Source organism: Mastacembelus armatus, chromosome 18, assembly GCF_900324485.2.
Source record: "Mastacembelus armatus chromosome 18, fMasArm1.2, whole genome shotgun sequence".
NCBI classification, from domain to species: domain Eukaryota; kingdom Metazoa; phylum Chordata; class Actinopteri; order Synbranchiformes; family Mastacembelidae; genus Mastacembelus; species Mastacembelus armatus.
In genome coordinates this window covers 18,475,661-18,492,667 of record NC_046650.1, presented here as the reverse complement: position 1 = coordinate 18,492,667, position 17,007 = coordinate 18,475,661, and the positions used below count along the sequence as shown (strand labels likewise).

The window sequence follows — 17,007 nt, the reverse complement described above, 5'->3', positions numbered from 1 at the left end:
AGCTCTAACTTATCCGGCCAGTGTTGGTTGTTGGCTGTGACAGGTCTGGGATGCTCAGGTTTTGTTAGTTAATGTTCTGGAAAATATTCCAGATAAGAAAATGTTGGTGCACTAAATATTTAATGGATCTTGTAGGTAACAAGCACATCTCGAGTCTGGTTTCCTTGAGACCGAAGAACCTGGGCTCCAACAAGCACTTTTCTCTGTCAGGTGTCCTGTAGGGGGAGCAGTTTAGCTGCTAACCATCGGACCTTGGCCTTATGGCACCGGATCATGGTCAGGCCTCCAGACACAGTCCTAAGGGAAGTATTGTAGAGTCTGTCTTTGTATCTGTGTTGTGTTGTAGAAAGTCAGCAGCCTAGTTACTAACACCTGAACTAGTCTTCCACATTAGCACCTGCAGCCCAGATCAGGATTGTGATAGTCTTGGGTTTGATGGTTCTGTCTGTCCAAAACTGGTTTGAGACTTTTCTTTGCCTGATGTTGTTGAATTTTACCTCTTTAACCATGAATTGATCAGGCTTTGATAATGATTGGCTCATTGTATGAATTGGAGACTGATGACCAGGGAAGTCTTGACCTGGTCAGACTGGGATTGTCCAAAGCAGGAAGTTACGTTAAGAGTAGTTTTGTTGTTGATCATCACCACCCAAATTTAAACACAAATATAATCTTGGTTGTACCTGAGGGTTCAGTCTCTGGGTCGTCTCTCTGCCAAGTTTCCCTCCCAAACAGAATCTCCAGTCCTGATAAGGTCCAACTTTGCGTTCAGTTTCCGGTCCCGTGGGGAGGCCTCCCAGCAGGGGATCTTATCCCACCCCTGTAAACCGTCGTGTCGCTGACGTAGGGATATGTCGGACGGTTTCGTACATATCGATCGGTCGGTGGACGTGGTGCCAGCGAGGACTGGGTTTCTGTTGTTGGGGGCAGTGAACCTGGCAGAGAGACCGTTCAGACAACTGGACTGAAGCTGTTGGACACTTGGTTTGCGTGTGTTAGTTTAATTTTTCATCCAGTGGTGATGACAGGTTATGGCTCTGAAGACCTGATTAGTGTCAAATGTCCAGGCTGAAGCCTCGTTTGAAGTCTTTGAGATGGTGCCGTTATATTGTGACTGACTTCCTGTGAACTGACTTAATGTTTGCGGTCAGTGTGTAATTGTCTTTGTAATAAACATCTGACTTCAGTTTTTCTCTGGCTCACTTTTCTGTCCCACACTCGTAGGTTCTTATTTACCGTTGGTCTCCACAAGGCTTATTCAGGCTTATTCAGAAATCAAACTGTTGTGTTCTTCAAAGGTTGTTCTGCTAAATTTGGCCTGAACATAAAAAAATTTTTCTGAATGAAATTCCTGCTGTGGGACTGTGACCTTGTGTTTATGTTGTGGGCAGAGTCGACACTAAACCTGGTCCTTTGGTTGGAACAAACCTCAGCTGCATTTGAAACTTTTAGTTCTTTAATTGTCTGCTGGCTGTGTTTGTCTCCTTCCTCATCTTGGTGCTTCACAGTCCAATTCACTGGATCATTTCTCATTGCAAACTCAACCAAACCAGTGGGACCTGTTCCCAAAATCCACCAGCAGGTGGTGTCAGAACAGTTAAAGCTGCCCCTGGAGAACCTGGATGGTGTCTGTGGGTTTTAACCAGGCAGACTGTCTGATAGAAACGTTGGAGACTTTGTCCAACACTGATTTTATTCCATGCAAAGACACTGAACCATGGCTGATTCTTCCACTCAGTGAGTCAGCAATGGAAACAAACAACATGACAGTTTGTTCACACATGATCTTGGAAGGTCAAACTTCAAACAAAACAACCTGCAGCATTTTATCACCTGCAAAAATCTGCTGAACTTTATTTATGGATCTTCTGTTGCTGTTTATCTGCAGCTTCTGCCATTTTGATTGTCAGCTCCCTGCTTTCCTTCAGGTCATACAGGTGCATATGATACACAGTTTCATCCAGGTGCAGACTGAAAGACCCAACCTGGTTAGTCTGAAGCCGAACCCACCGAGTCCTTTTCCTTCTGCTCTGAGCTGCAGGTGCCAGTTTAGAACAGCAGGTGGCAGAGTTGTCCCATTTAGCAGGAACCTGCTGATTTAGTTTGACATTTCCATGTTAATGACTCTGATGATGATCAGACAACAAGTAGCACAAACAGTAACAATGAAGTATTTTATACTGCAGTATTTACAGTACAAAACTGCAGGAGCTGCTGCTGTTTCAGACTGGATCAGTTCAGAACTGATGCTCTGTGGTGACGTCATCATAGTCATCGTCCAATCCCTGCTCAGCATGGGTGGGCGGGGTCATCACCATGGAGACAGACAGGTGATTTCCTGCAGTCAGAGCAGGTGAGAAAGAAAATGGAGAATTTATCAACATTGGACACAAGAAGAGTCAGAGACAACTGGTATTGATTGATTGATTGATTGATTGATTCAGAGTGTTACCTGTGGGTCTGTGTCGATACAGAGACACCATGAGGACAGTGGAGATGACGTAGGGACAGAACACCACCAGGTAACGGACCACTGTGAACACCTGCTGGAGGGGGGTGGAGTCTGAGGGTGGGACTGCAGTGGTGGGTGTGGCTGCAGTTGTGGGCGGGGCTGTGGTTGTAGGTGTTTCTGCAGACAGAAGCCCACCTGGTCAGGTGAACATGTGGCTGAAATCAGAGTGTCAATCAAAGTGAAGCTGCTGACCTGTGACAGAGATCCAGCTGGGTGGAGACTCTCCATGGCCACTGATGTTACACCTGTAGACGCCTTCATCGGCCTTGGAAACATGGAGGATGGTCACGTGACCCGCAGCAAGACACCACTGTGGTTACAGGAAGAACCAGCTGATGTTCCCCAGTCAGGTCCACACTGAGTCCTGGTTTCTCTGGTTGTGTTCCTCCTCAGGGTCCATCCAGCAGAGCTGTCGTCCTCCTCACAGCTCAGAGACAAAGAGTCTCCACTAAAAAACTGGGAGCTGCTGGGACTCAGAGTCAGACGAGCTGTGGGAACAGGGGAGGATTAGTGCTCTGGACCTTTTCTTTGAAACTAAATTGTCTGTGAAAAACCAGATGTTTAGCCCATAAAGGAGGTAAATGAACCTCATGTTCCTAAATATTCAGATGTCTTGGCAGCTAATGGAGACTCAGGCTGGGAATCAGCTGGAACCGGCTCCCAAGGGTCTCAGCTTTAAACTGGGACAGCAGAAGAAGCTCACTGACCTTGGTCTGTTGTGCAGCTCAGCAGAGACGTCACAGCTGCAGAGAAATGAGAGTCAGGTCAGTGGGAGGTTTAACATGGAGCAGAGACAACTGGACCAACACTGGAGAGGGAACACAGCCATGCTGGTTAAACTGGTACAGGATGAACAGAGAGAGGAACCAGCTCAGTGTGAGGTTCTACACCAGATCTTACACTGGGACATCTTCATCAGTCTGACCCAGTGTTTCCTCAGGGACATCAGATAATCAGAGTTTGTCTGGATCCTGCTGCTCCTACTCTGTGTATTACTGTGTTTCACTGTATAAAGTACTACAGGAAGTACCTTCAGAACCTCCAATGAAAAACGTCCGACGTCCAAAGTTCATGTTTTATGTCCGTTAGTCGACTCAGAGAATATTTTCCACTGGTCTTTGTTCTTGGTGTCAAACTATGAGACTGTTCTTTGGAACACTGTTCTACAACACTGTTCTCCTAATGAGAACGTTGGAAAACATGGTCAGAACATGTCAAGAGAACTTCCTCATGATCTGATGTTAAATGTTTGGGTCTCAGTGGATCAGAACCGTCTAGAGTTCTGCTCAGACTGAGCGAACCTGTTGAGAGAGAGAGAGAGAGAGATTTACTCAGAGCAGACGGAGCAGAGACGTGGTCTCCATCTTCACACTCGCCGACATGAGGTCTGATCTCAGATCAGTTCCTGGTGACAGGAAGTCAAACCCTCGTCCTTCCTGTGTGGCTGCTCTGCTCGTCTGTTTGTCCTCACACAAGAAGAAGGTTTCTCTGTTCAGCTGCAACAAATCAGACACAGTCTCAGCTCAAACTGGAGCTTCAGGAGGAAAAACAACCAGAAAATCCAAGAGAAGAAGATGATGTGCAGGAAGCGTTGACCAGAGGCATTCTGGGATTGTTATCCTGACCTGCAGTTATTCAGTGTAATGAAACACGTGACTGGGTCACAGTCAGTCTTAGGATCAGTGAGAAGCTGTAGATGACAGTGGTCTCTAGCTGACAGGAAGTGACAGCGTCTCTCTGCTTTAACCACTGAGCTAATGTGTGTGAAGTTCAGTTCAGGAATATTTAATGTTTCCCCTAAAAAGTAATAATTAGAAGAAATTACGAAGGAAGCATAAGTGACCGTGTTTGAGAAGGGGAGGAGTGGTTGCTCGGTAACACTGAGGGGAAGTAGAATGGTGGGAGCGCAGCTCTTCCGGGTCAGACGTCAGCGACGTACCAGCAGCGTATGTGATCCCGCTGCAGCGGAGAAAGGAGGAGGAGACTGAGAGTCGAAGTTCGTCGGGGGAACGAGCACAAGCTTCGAAGTGAAACAACAGCTCCGACTGGGATTGGAAGGGGAAGCTTCGTCAGGCTGGTTAACAGCTGAGTTTATGTTAAAGTATATTGTGTAAAGTGCTGATGTGTATCTCTGTTGGGTCCGTGTTATTAGTGTGTATACGCTGTGTTGCGACGCAAGAAAACAGCTTCCGGTCATGTGATTAATTAGCTAATTAGCCATGTGGACTTGTTTGTACGGAGCATTTCTAAAACCAGTGTTGAATTAAAGAGCCTGCAGTGTAAATGAGACTAATAATATGTTACATGGTACTTTAGTTACTTCTTTTCCTCAGGCTGTCAACCTGTTTGGGCTGTTTGGAACGACTGAAGAAGGCTGCAATAGAAAAAGCCAAAAGCACCTGAAACTGAGTTGTTCCTGCGTCCCCTGTGGTTAACCCAGGCCTTTTTCAAGTTTGGGCAGTTGGTGAAGTGGAAACCACAGAAAACTTGACGATGTGGTTCGAGGCCCGATGCTGTGTGGAGCTGATCACACTATCAGCTGTCAGGACTCACTGCTCTGCTGGTTCAGACTGGACACAAGGAAAACCAGACGGTCGTGACGTTGGTGAAGTTTGTCCTGAACAGCTGCAGGGACAGACAGGGAACAGCTTCATTTGGAAGCATGCATGATGGAATCAACAGGTTGTTGTTTTCTACTGTGACCACATGATGGCGTTACATCCCAACACACACACAGTCCATGAGCTACAGCCTGATGGGAACATGGAGGGGCTGCAGTGAATGTTAGATCCCAAGACAGAGGTAACTGGTTAGACTGGGATCAGATCATATTCACACCACAGGACTGGTGAGTGTTAAGGTGAAGGTCAGTGGAAACACTGAATCTACTCACAAGTCTTAGAATCTAAGACTAGTCCAGCTTAAAAGAAGTTAATGTAACTTCCAGTGGTGAAACAACTACTGAGACACTTTACTGAAAAAACAGCAGTAACACCACAGAGTACAAGTCATCTGTTCCCAGTAAAAGTCCTGCATTCAAATGTTACTGCAGTAAAAGTCCAAAAGTACCAGCATCCAAATGTACTTGAAGTATCCAAAGTAAAAGTACTCATTGTGCAGAATGGCCCATTTCACATGAATGGATCTGATATTATTGGATTCTAATGGCTCTTTATTTGTGATTTTAGCCTAATTTAGCAGTTATTAGCATCAATTAGCTCCTAAAGCCAAGTGCAAGAATTCTGGACAGACTGGACGTTTTGCCCACATGTGCCGCTCTGCCCCCACACTCCCAGTATGGGAAGTGCAGGTTCCTGATCTAACTGTACTTTACTTGGAACACTCAAAAGACCTAACAGGAAAAATATCATGCACATTTATGGTTCAACCTACAGGATCTAATGCACAAACTGTGGACCTGGTTGTTGATTCAGGGTCTCCAGTCTCCACACCTACAGTCCGCCTGGTCTCATACTCAAAGACTGAAATACCAGTGCATGGATGCTTCAGAGCCTCTAGAGGTAATACTTCTGGTCTTGCTACTATTTGTTGTGAAGAAAGAAAAAATCTTACAGGGACTGGATTTGATGGCTTCCTTGAGCCTCCATATGGTGGTAAAAACTTGTTTCTACTCAGTCGCCACCTAGTTGACCACCTTCTATGGACCCGTGTGCTCCAGTCATGTACTGGACTCTTCACAGCAGGTGTGATAGAGAAAATTGAATAAATATTGTGGACGTTATAAAGGGACAGTGCGCACACACACACACATACGCTCATACTTGTAGTTTTGTGGGGATCCTCAGTGACTTAAAGAAGGAACACACTGACCCTGACCTGAACCTAAACCAGCCAATGGGAAGACATGAACCTGTGGGTCCTCACACTGCTGGTAATACATGTGTATGTGTGTTTATGTGATATGATAAAACAGCCTACAACATTAAGACAAAATACATTTCAAAATAAAAGTCTTGTCTTAATGTGACAGGAACTGAACACAAACAGCAGAACATTCTCCAAAACTGAATTCACTGAAGACATTTTCTGTTTTAACAGCTGTAGCTGCTCAACACTCCTGTAGGAATCACAGTCATTTTGAAATATAATAAATTTTTTTCTTTTTGTTTGTTTTGTTTATTGTTTATTAGGCACACAAGTGGTTTATGTGGAACTTGGACAGGACACCAATCTGCCATGTGAGAGTCACAGTTCCCTCATCAGAGCCGTAGAGTGGACCAGAGAAGACCTAACTCCACCAGACTACGTCCTCTTTCACTACGATGGACACTCAGACCCAACCCATCAGGCTCCATCCTTAAGAGGCCGAGTGGAGCTGCAGGACAGGAAGCTGAAGGATGGAGACCTGAGTCTGACTCTGAAGAACATCACAGACTCAGACCTGAAAACATACGAGTGTCGTGCTTCAACAGGACGTCATAAGAGAGCCAACATTGATGGTCCACCAATCACAACCATCAAACTGGAGCTTAAAACACCAGGTGAGTTAGTGTGAAGCTCCCTGAGAGCCACTGTCCTGGAGTCAGATTAGTCCAAGGTATCTGATGCTGCTCCAGTGTTTTGAGTCTGCACCTACATAGAGCAATAGAAAGGAGTGTTTTCTACCTCACAGTCATTTTAGACTCATTTGCATTTTCTCTACAGATTCCAACAATGGAAATCCCACAGATGAAAACTATATGAGTGGAGGCCACAAGGATGGAAACATAAATGGAGGCTCCAGGGAAACAAACCATGTTCACATAGGCCTGTTGGCTGGACTTGGTTTATTTTTTTGTCTAATTCCTGTGGTGGTCTGGGGGGTACGTAAAGGGCATAGGACCGGGATTTCAGGCCCGTCTGCTGCTGATGAAGCAGGAGACGGGCAGCTCATCTGAAAAATCACAGACCTCTTTACATCTGATAGCTGGTCTCTGTCATCAATAATATTCCCCTGTCGTGAATCACTACCTTATCGTGGTGGCAGGGTTTGCGTGCCCTTTGACCCTTAGAGAAGAAATATCTATGTTGCCTGGAAAACTGTCATGGCAAAGTGTTCTCAGGGAAGGGCCAGACTAAAAGTGATTCACTTAGCAGCTATTGCTCATAGACTAGTCAGCCTGGCACCTTTAAAACCTAATAATTTTTTGTTCAAATGAAAAAAAATGTTTAACAAAAATAATAAACCTGCTGAAATATAACAGTTAAATGTGTCTGTCTGTTTTTTACATTTTAGGAGGTTTTAAAAAGTCTATTTTTTTCTGCTCAGATATTTCTTCTAAGCAGCTGTTTCCAAAGATTAACACAACAAATGATGTGACTTTTTACAGGATTACAGTGCCCTCTATGCTTGGGCCTACCTTGGTCTCTTCATGAAAAAAATATGTATCTACCAGTTACTGCAGAGAATCTGGGATGGGATGTGTAACTGTTTGATTTGGAGAGTCTTAACTACTGAAACAATATCAGTAAAACTGCAAATATTTTTTTGTTGATATTCTTCTTGACTTGTTCAAATTATTGTGAAGTAGAAATATATCATAAAAATATCAACAACCAAGGGAATCAGGTGTTTCATCCAGTGAGGTACCAGGTAAACAGAGTCAGTCTGGTGTCTCTCAGGTCCCCACCACCAAAACTTCTCTAACTTGTTGGTGAAGTACGCTCCTTAAATTAGCCCCACCTGTCACCTGGCCAAGGTTAGAAGAAGCCTTTTGTATCTAAAACATTGATGTCAAAGATCTAAAGAGCAGATTTCAGTCCAGCAGCCTGTTGATGGAGAAACTGACCAACATCTGCTGTGAAACCTGAATGGACAATGGACTGTATGAACATGTCCCTTTGGTCCAAACCATTGACACAACATGTAGTGTCCAACAGGCTGTGAGCAGAGGACGCTAATACAGACTTTGGCCACAAGGGGGCCTCAGGGCCCAGGTGAGACAGGTAGTTGTGGCCTGCAGCCAGCCCTCACCTTCAGTGTGGGCGGAGCCAGGGAAGCTGTGGGCCATCACAATAACAACATGATGTTTATGGGAATGACTGAGTGAGTTGGAGCTGATTTAACTCATGTTCAGTGTAGTTTCCACTGTATGGAGTCACACTGACACTAGTCCAATATGGAACATGGACCTGGGAACAGTGATGTTCTCCAGACCCTCGTAGTGTCACTGTAACACTGTTTGGGAGGGAAAGAAGGAACTCTAGCAGAGTCTTCAATGTTCAGCTGTTTAGGAAATGTTCATCTGACTCTGTAGAGTGTGGAGCTACAGGAACCTGACAAGGTGTTGAAGCCGACTCTGGAAAACTTCATTCAACACTGGACTTTGGGTTTTGTTGGAGTCGATGGAAGAAGGAAGACATTTTTATTTGTGGCCAAATGGATGAAAAAGATATTTGGGTCGTCTGCTTGATGAAAATGGAAACTTATCAACACAGACTGAAATGAACAAAAACACAATTTAGAAAGTGCAGAAAAAGACGACTACAAATAACAAGCAGAATACCAGTGACATCACACCGATCACTGTGACATCACTGATCAATACTGATCAATAGTGAGTGTCAGACTGTGAGAGTCAGGAGGAGTCAGAGTGAAGAAGAAGACAAAGCGTCCTCTGTTCTTCATCCATCGTCCATCGGCTCCTTCACCTCCATTTTCTCTCTGATCCAAAGTCAGATCTGATCAATAATCAAAGACTGATCAAACTGATTGATCAGCCATCAGAGGAGTTGGATCAGTGGAGCTGCTTCTGTTCCTGATGTCCACTGATTCTTCTTTGTCCTCAATTCTCTTCAATCATCTGCAGAGGAGACAGAAGACAGTCAGAGACAAACAACCAGAGACAAACAAACAACCAGAGACAAACACAGAGACCTCTGACCTTTGACCCAGAGCTTCACTTGTTTCTTTCTCAGGACTCTTCCCTCCCTGGAGACTCTGCAGGTGTAGGTGACGGTTCCTCTGTATCTTAGATGTTTCAAGGTCAGACTGAGGTCTCCAGTTCTCAGCAGGTCTTTCTTCATCTCTGTTCTGTTTCTGTAAAACTCGTCCTGTTCTTCAGGTCGGTCAGAGCCGTCCTGATACACATGGACCTTCCAGTTGAACATGTCCCTCCACTCCACTCTGACGTCTCCAGGCAGGTCAGCTGTGGTTATGAAGGGCAGCTGGACAGACTCCGCCCCTGATTCCACCTCCACCTGTGGGACTGAGAGGACAACAGACACAACATGAGCTGGACAGATAGCAGCAGCAGCAGCACTGACACATTTTCTTTGACTGTATGAAGTGAAATATTTGTAGTGGAAACAGGTCTGACTGGTTCCAGTCTGGAATCTGTCCCATTGGTCCATTTAACAGAGACAGAGTCTGTGGTGTGTGAACAACCAACAGCACAACTCCCTGTTTCTTCACTAACTTAGTGTCATTGTCAAATGTCCAGATCAAACCTTTATTTACTGGCTCTGACTGAGGATTAGTGGCCCATGATGGGACTCCACTAACTGGGAGGACAAACTGCACATTTCCATGTTTCCATCAATCGATCGATCGATCAATAAACCTTTATTAGTGATGTTTGGACTGACAAAGACCAAAATCAGTGACACAGTCAATAGGAGAGACCACAGTGAAAGGACACTCCCCGCAGCACTTAGGTCTAGACCTCAGGACTTCCAACAGTAGCAGAGTCCAGGACCTAAGTGCTTCACTAATTGGAATCTATTGGTAAGAAATGAAGGGGATTTGGACTGAGCTGTAACTGAAACATGAGCTGAGCTCCCATGTGGTTTCTAAACAAACTGAAAGTCCTCAGCCATGTTTCCCATTTATCTTTTCCACAGATTCCATCATCCCAGATGTAAATGTTATTGGTGGATAACCATGATGTTACTGGGGACATTGTTTTTTGGGAGGAGCTTTAATGGGACATGGCCCTTAACTTTTTACATTTTAATGAGAGTCAAACAGAGGTAGTCCTATAAACACCTCCTCTGTCTCTCTGTTGGACCTGGGCCCACTTAAGCCATATTCAAGCCTGTGGTGACAAACCTTGGTGTGAAGATGGACCCTGATTTTAAACTGGACCATCAGACTAACAATGTTGGAAAAGCTGGTTTTTATCGACTGGGACTTTTGTCCAAAGTAAAACCGTTTTAATCTCAGTCTAATTTTGAACCTGTCATAGACGCTTTTATCACAACACACTGGACTCTTGTAAAGCTCTGTAGACAGTCAGTCCTCAGTCTCACTCCTGTCCTATAACTTCTCTTCACTGGCTTCTGGTCCATTTTGGAGTCGATTTCAGGATTTTATTGTCTGTGTTTAAAGCTCTTAATGGTCTTGCCCCCTTTTATATCTCGGAGCTTTTAAATCCCTACACTGGGTCCCTCAGGTCAACTGATCAGCTGCTTCTGGAGCTTCCAAAGACCAGACTCAGGAGCAGAGGAGACCGTGAGATCTCAGTCGTGGGGCCTGTGCTCTGGAATAAACTCCATGTGAGACAGGCCTCTGGTCTGGCTGCTTTTAAAAAACGTCTCCAAACCCACTTTTATTCCTTGGCCTTTATCTCAGACTGAGAGTCGTCCACTTTGGGGTTTTAGGTTGTTTTCTTTTCTCACCTTTAAAGAGCTTGGCAGGAATCCATTGTTGGGAAAACGTTATCAGCAGTTACCTTCCATTTAGCTTGTTAAATATTGTTTATGCACACATTGTTGCAAAGAGTAATGCAGACCTGACACACTAAAGAAAGAAGGTTAAAGCTCTGTCTCCACGGTGTGAAGAGACACACAAGGTATTGAAAAGAGCGTAGGAACACAGCAGTTACACTCACAGTAATACTGCGTACTAATATACCTTTGTAGATGTAGATATGAACAGCAGGTTAACACTGTGTTGTGACTCAGAGTAATTAGACACTGAAAGCTGAAGGCAGAGAAGAGACTGGACCTCGACCCTGCTGAGTGATGAATAACTCCAAATAAGGGAGGGACAGATAAGACTGAGGCTTCTAACTTCCTACTTCTCACAACAGGGCCCCCAGGGATTGGAGGAGACAAGTGCTAAGAGGCCAGGACTGAGCCTGAGCACCGACAAGGGGAGTCAAGTCTAAAACCGTGACTTCCCCCACCTGTAGTTAACCAATGAGATGTGATTTTTGGCTAACATATAATCCTTGTACAAGAGTTTGGACTTTCAATTAAAACTCGTGTGTGAACCAAAAGAATTTCTCCTCTGCTAATTTCCAATAAACAGACACTGACACCATCCAATGGTCATTTGGTTTCAGAGGCTGCACTGTCTCAGGTCAAAACAACAAAACTGAGTCACATTGTTAAAATAAAAACAGCAGAACATCTGGAAACTCCATCACCATGAGATCTAGTTTTTGTTCCTGTCTGTTCATGGTTTTGTTCATGTTTGTTCATGTCTCTTTGCTTTTTTCTATATGTTTTTAATTTTTAATGAACTTTGAACTTGTCTTTGATATTTGTTGTCTCTCATTTCACTGATCATTTATTTTGTTTTTATCCCTTAATTTATAAAGATTTGTGAACTTTGTTCTGTGTCATCAGCCTCTTGTTCTGGAAACAGTTAGCTTAGCTTAGCATAAAGAATGAAAACAGTTAGCTTAGCATAAACAATGGAAATAGCTTAGCTTAGCTTAGCATATACACTAGAAACAGTTTAGTGTGGCAGTGTGTGATTGTAATAGGCATAGAAACAGTCGCCCCCCATTTAATTTTCATGCTCAGGTTTTGAAACAACTGGTTAAACTACTGTTTAAGTCCGTCTAACTACGATATCATCATGTGTGTGTTGAAAAAGGTTGTTTGTCAAAAACTCAGCTTCTCCAAGTGTTACGAAGTTTTTTCCCTTTTCTTTTTATAACTTAACAGATAGTGTTATAGACTTAAAGAGTAAACTGACCAGTTTGAAAGTGAGTCCCCACATTTTGCTGGATGGCGGACACGAGTCAGTGTGGACCGCAGCAGTAAAACAGAGAACTGTTTAAGGTCGGTAAAAGCTCTAATAAAGTCTAAACTAAGTGCTAAGTATAAAGGCACAAGAATGAGTTCTCAGTAAAAGACATGTTGAACAGACCAACAGTGTTAAGTTCATGATACTAGTGTGAAGTGTCAAGCTAAGCTAAAGTGAGGACATATACCAGGGCTCATTCTTTCATTCAGCTAAGAAGTGAGTCGATATTTGCCACATGTTGTATCTGGTCTAAAACTAGACTATTAGTTTTGTTGGTCAGAGGATCCACCAGTGTTAAAACGTTATCATCTCATTAAGGGAACAAAGAATATGAACATGGTCTGAGAGTAAAACAGGTTTACTTTAATAAATGCAAATCATGAGAGTAAAAAGTGATTTAAAAACAAAAGGTCAGAAGCTGCATAAAACTGGAACTGTCATGTGACTTCATAGAACCAATGGTTGATGAGGTAAAGTGCATATCTTGTCAATTCATGAGGGTTATGTATAAGACTGTTCAACTATATATCTAAGGCAGTGATGTGCTGGTTTATGGTTGTTCCAGGACTATTTTAGGTCCTACTGTGTTTGTTTAGAGTATTTGTAATGTAATAACTAATCAGCAGAAGAAGAGAAGTCAGGATGTGATGAGTGAGTCTGCAGACACATGGACCGACTGCACTCCTGTTAATGTTCTTTGTGTTTTTTAAGCTTCTGAAAGAAATTAAATATGTTCCACCAAGACTGAGTCGGCCCATCGTTCTTAGCCATGAAGCATTAGCTTAGCATATACACTGGAAACAGTTAGCTTAGCTTAGCATAGAGACTTTGAACTGACCTTTGACTTTGAGCTCCACCTGTTTCTCCATCAGGACTCTGCCCTCCCTGTAGACTCTGCAGATGAAGGTGTTTGTGTCTGTTGGATGTTTCAGGGTCAGACTGAGGTCTCCAGTTCTCAGCAGATCTTTCTTCATCTCTGTTCTGTTTCTGTAAAACTCGTCCTGTTCTTCAGGTCGGTCAGAGCCGTCCTGATACACATGGACCTTCCTGTTGTCCTTGTCCGTCCACTTCACTGTGACGTCTTTAGGCAGGTCAGCTGTGGTTATGAAGGGCAGCTGGACAGACTCCGCCCCTGATTCCACCTTCACCTCCACCTGTGGGACTGAGAGGACAACAGACACAACATGAGCTGGACAGACAGCAACAGGTGACTGTGATCTCTCTCCGATCCACACATGGAGCTTTTTAAACCCTGACAGAGCAGATTGGACTGGGTCTAACATAATCTCTCCTCTAGATCCAGGACTGAAGACTGGGACAGTTAGCTTAGCTTAGCATAAAGACTGACCTTTGACTTTGAGCTCCACCTGTTTCTCCATCAGGACTTTTCCCTCCCTGTAAACTCTGCAGGTGAAGGTGTTTGTGTCTCTGCCTGATGGATGTTTCAGGGTCAGACTGAAGTTTCCAATTTTCAGCAGGATTCTCTTCATCTCTGTTCTGTTTCTGTAAAACTCGTCCTGTTCTTCAGGTTGGTCAGAGCCGTCCTGATACACATGGACCTTCCTGTTGTCCTTGTCCGTCCACTTCACTGTGGAGACTTGAAGCAGGTTAACTAAAGCTCTGCAGGGCAGCTGGACAGACTCCGCCGCTGATTCCACCTCCACCTGTGGGACTGAGAGGACAACAGACACAACATGAGCTGGACAGACAGCAGCAGGACTGACAGGAACAGCAGCTCCCTGTTCCATCCTTCTCTAACAGAAACCAATGGAAACTAGTTTGTGGATGAAGACATGTTTCATTGTTCCTGACATTCTGGAGCAGTTCCCAAAGAACGAGTCAGGAACCAATCAGATGAATGAATCAGTAACAGTGTTCCTGAAGAACTGACTCAGGGACTGTGCAGTCCATGATGACAAAGGACTGAGACCAGACTCTGAGACTCTGTTAGTGAGATTATTGGGAAACTACAGTTACAGGCAAAACCCAACAATTACACAGCTGGATAGAAAAGGTCAGAAACAACAAGAACATGTTTGTTGTCTGGTCCTATTGGACTGGAACTGGACTAATGACTGCAGTGTTACTAAAGTCCAGGTTTCAGTCCTGATTGAGGATCATCAGCAGCTACTTATTAGAGACTGATTCAGTCTCTGTTTGGTCCTGAAATGAGCTGAGACACAGTCAAAGATCAACTACAGGAAACATGGTAACCAACAGCATTATGGGTAATGTAGTAGTGACATACCTGTCCTGAAGTAGTAAAAATATATGAAAAGACCTACAGCAACAGCAAGAACCACAAGAACCACAGACACAGCAACAAGACCTTTGGCCCAGGGTGGAAATGGATCTGTGAAGAACAGAAACATAAAGAAGAACATGACCTCTGACCTCTGACCTGTACCTACAGCAGGTGTTCGCGCTGACCTTTGACCTGCAGCTCCACATCTGCCAGTCTTCGTTCGTTTCCAAACGCTGTGATGGTGCAGGTGTAGTTGCCGCTGTCAGAGAGGCGGGGTTTTCTCAGAGTGAGGCTCAGGTCTCCAGTGATCAGAGCGTCAGTTTTCATCGACGTTCGGTCTCTGTAAAGCTGGTTTTGGTCTTTGAGTCTGTCACATTCCTCGCTGCGCTGGTGGACAGTTGAAGGTATGAGGTCGTAGCGGCTCCACACCACTGTGGGACTCTGAGATACAGAAGAGCTCTGACAGGGCAGCAGGACTGACTCCACCCCCTCATACACCTCTACACCAAAGGCATGCTGGGAAACTGTGAGGACAGAGACAGAAACGTCCATCAGTGGTTCAGACTGGACTCAGATGTTGTTGCTGACTAACACTTGTACAAACCAAATGACAAAGTTGGACTTTGGATCAGCAGAGTCAAAGTAATGATTAGTGGCAGGTTTGTTATCTACTCTTTCCTTCCTCAGAAACTCAGACCGGTCTGATCTGGTTCCCTGGTTCACATTAGACACAAACACTGTGTGAAACTACCAGTTACCAAGTGAAATTTCATGAAATTTGGTCTCATGTTCAGTGTTTATTAAGAAGGAATTTCATTGATATTGTTTGTCTTTTTCCTTTAGAGCTTCAGCTTCACAGGTTGGTCCTGTTGGATTTCTTTGATCTACTGTGGGTCCAGATTTGTGCTGTTGGTTCTGTTTCCTGTTGGTCACTGATTTACTGTAGATTTGCTCTTTTTGATCCACTGGACAAGTTCAGAACCAACTAATTCCAGTCAGTGTGTTCACATCTCATCAGTCAATAAAGCAGATATAGTTCTTCCATGACCTGCAGTGACCTGGGGACTGTCTATGATTGACTTTAATTGTGGTCGTGATACAAAGACACTGCTGTGTCAGTCTGTCATGGTTGAAGTTGTGTCTTCTAGTTCGGATTTGAGGCTCCTTTATTTTTAGCCCTGGATGATTTCAATATTGGTCGATGTGAAATCCTTTTGATAAGATCACAGATACTTGGTCCCTTTTCTTCTCAGTCCTTTGGCTGTGGATCAGACTCGGGGCATGAAAAACCACCATCATGTTGCAGTTACACCGAGGATGAAACAGCAAAGAGCTGAAGTGTTGGTGAATCAGATCAGAGGGAGGAAGGTGGTCTTACCGTGCACCAGGATCCCAAACACCACCAACATCTTCATCTTCACTAAAGGCTCCAACAAACACAAAGTCCCTGTAAAGCTGCTTCTTCCTAAACTGAGTTCAGCTTCAAAAACAGCTTCAGGACGTGTTGACAGCAGCTGCCACTGCCCTTCCTCAGCTCCTCACACTTTCTCTTTCAGCTCCAGGAAGCTGATTGGTAACTACAGGATCAGGTTCCACCCCTGCTCATGTGCTGCAACACAGGAAAGAGCCTGCAGCAGCTGGGACAGTGAGATCCACCCTGAGTTGGAAGTGTTGTCCTCCCAATCAGTCCACAGTCCAAACAACACAGAACCAGCTGCTGCTGTTGGACTGGACTGGACCCGACCCAAAGTATCAGTGAGCAGTAAAGGCTGTGGACTGTAGTATTACTGTAGTATCACTGTAGTGTTACTGTAGTATTAGTGTAGTATTACAGTAGTGTTACTGTAGTATTACTGTGGTATCGCTGTAACTATACTATAATAATGTATAAATAATATTATATATATATAAGGAAATAATAGGAGATAAAAATGCACAGTTTGTTTTTTTCTTTTGTCTCCATCTGCCTCGTCCTAATGAAACTGAGGCTGTTTTGTCCTGTGTCTTTAATAAATGTGTGAACCTGAATTTTCAGTCTCCAATTCAAATCTAATGACAGCACAGGAAACAAAGTGTGTTATTGTACTTCAGTCCAGCAGGGGGCAGCACAGGACACACTGTCCCAGCTGCTGCTGCTGCTCAGTCCATGGAGACAGACATGAACCAAAGCTGAGCAGAAAACACCCAAATCAGGCCCAGACAAGGACATGGGGTGTCCAGCTGTGACCAGGCCTGGAAACACATCTGGATCTGCTGCAGCTTCTCCCTCTC

The 17,007-nt window shown here is 44.3% G+C and overlaps 2 protein-coding genes and 1 long non-coding RNA gene across 4 annotated transcripts; 1 reads left to right on the top strand and 2 right to left on the bottom strand.

The window, feature by feature from the left end:
• Positions 1-1,675: 1,675 nt before the first annotated feature.
• LOC113141875 (uncharacterized) lies at positions 1,676-2,934 on the bottom strand. Its single transcript, XR_003296852.1, has 3 exons — positions 2,705-2,934; positions 2,453-2,629; positions 1,676-2,338 (listed from the first exon to the last, which is right to left on the bottom strand). It is a non-coding gene; the product is annotated as an uncharacterized LOC113141875 (long non-coding RNA).
• A 1,567-nt stretch (positions 2,935-4,501) lies between these two features.
• Positions 4,502-7,715, top strand: LOC113140447 (uncharacterized). Of its 2 annotated transcripts, none has more exons than XM_026324248.2 (3): positions 4,502-6,033; positions 6,664-7,014; positions 7,178-7,715. In XM_026324248.2, exons 1-3 carry the CDS (start codon positions 5,781-5,783, stop codon positions 7,408-7,410), a joined length of 837 nt encoding a protein of 278 aa, XP_026180033.1. In that variant the 5' UTR covers positions 4,502-5,780; the 3' UTR covers positions 7,411-7,715. The 2 variants fall into 2 exon arrangements, with proteins under 2 accessions (XP_026180033.1, XP_026180039.1); XM_026324254.2 differs by having other exon boundaries at positions 4,502-6,404.
• Positions 7,716-7,791: 76 nt separating this feature from the next.
• On the bottom strand, positions 7,792-16,276 carry LOC113139810 (uncharacterized). The gene is made up of 6 exons (XM_026323361.2): positions 16,115-16,276; positions 14,922-15,260; positions 14,740-14,844; positions 13,840-14,163; positions 9,397-9,720; positions 7,792-9,315 (listed from the first exon to the last, which is right to left on the bottom strand). The coding sequence occupies exons 1-6, from the start codon at positions 16,149-16,151 to the stop codon at positions 9,308-9,310; spliced, it is 1,137 nt and encodes a 378-aa protein (XP_026179146.1). The 5' UTR covers positions 16,152-16,276; the 3' UTR covers positions 7,792-9,307.
• Positions 16,277-17,007: the final 731 nt, after the last annotated feature.

Bases quoted from the DNA above. Each gene is read 5' to 3' on its own strand.
- LOC113139810 (XM_026323361.2), bottom strand. From the start codon at position 16,151: ATGAAGATGTTGGTGGTGTTTGGGATCCTGGTGCACG. The intron at 15,261-16,114 runs GTAAGACCACCT...CTGTCCTCACAG, and splicing joins GTTTGGGATCCTGGTGCACG to TTTCCCAGCATGCCTTTGGT. The intron at 9,721-13,839 runs GTCAGTCTTTAT...TTGTCCTCTCAG, and splicing joins GGTGGAGCTCAAAGTCAAAG to TCCCACAGGTGGAGGTGGAA.
- LOC113140447 (XM_026324248.2), top strand. From the start codon at position 5,781: ATGTGCCGCTCTGCCCCCACACTCCCAGTATGGGAAGTGCAGGTTCCT. The intron at 6,034-6,663 runs GTAATACTTCTG...ATTGTTTATTAG, and splicing joins ATGCTTCAGAGCCTCTAGAG to GCACACAAGTGGTTTATGTG. The intron at 7,015-7,177 runs GTGAGTTAGTGT...TTTTCTCTACAG, and splicing joins ACTGGAGCTTAAAACACCAG to ATTCCAACAATGGAAATCCC.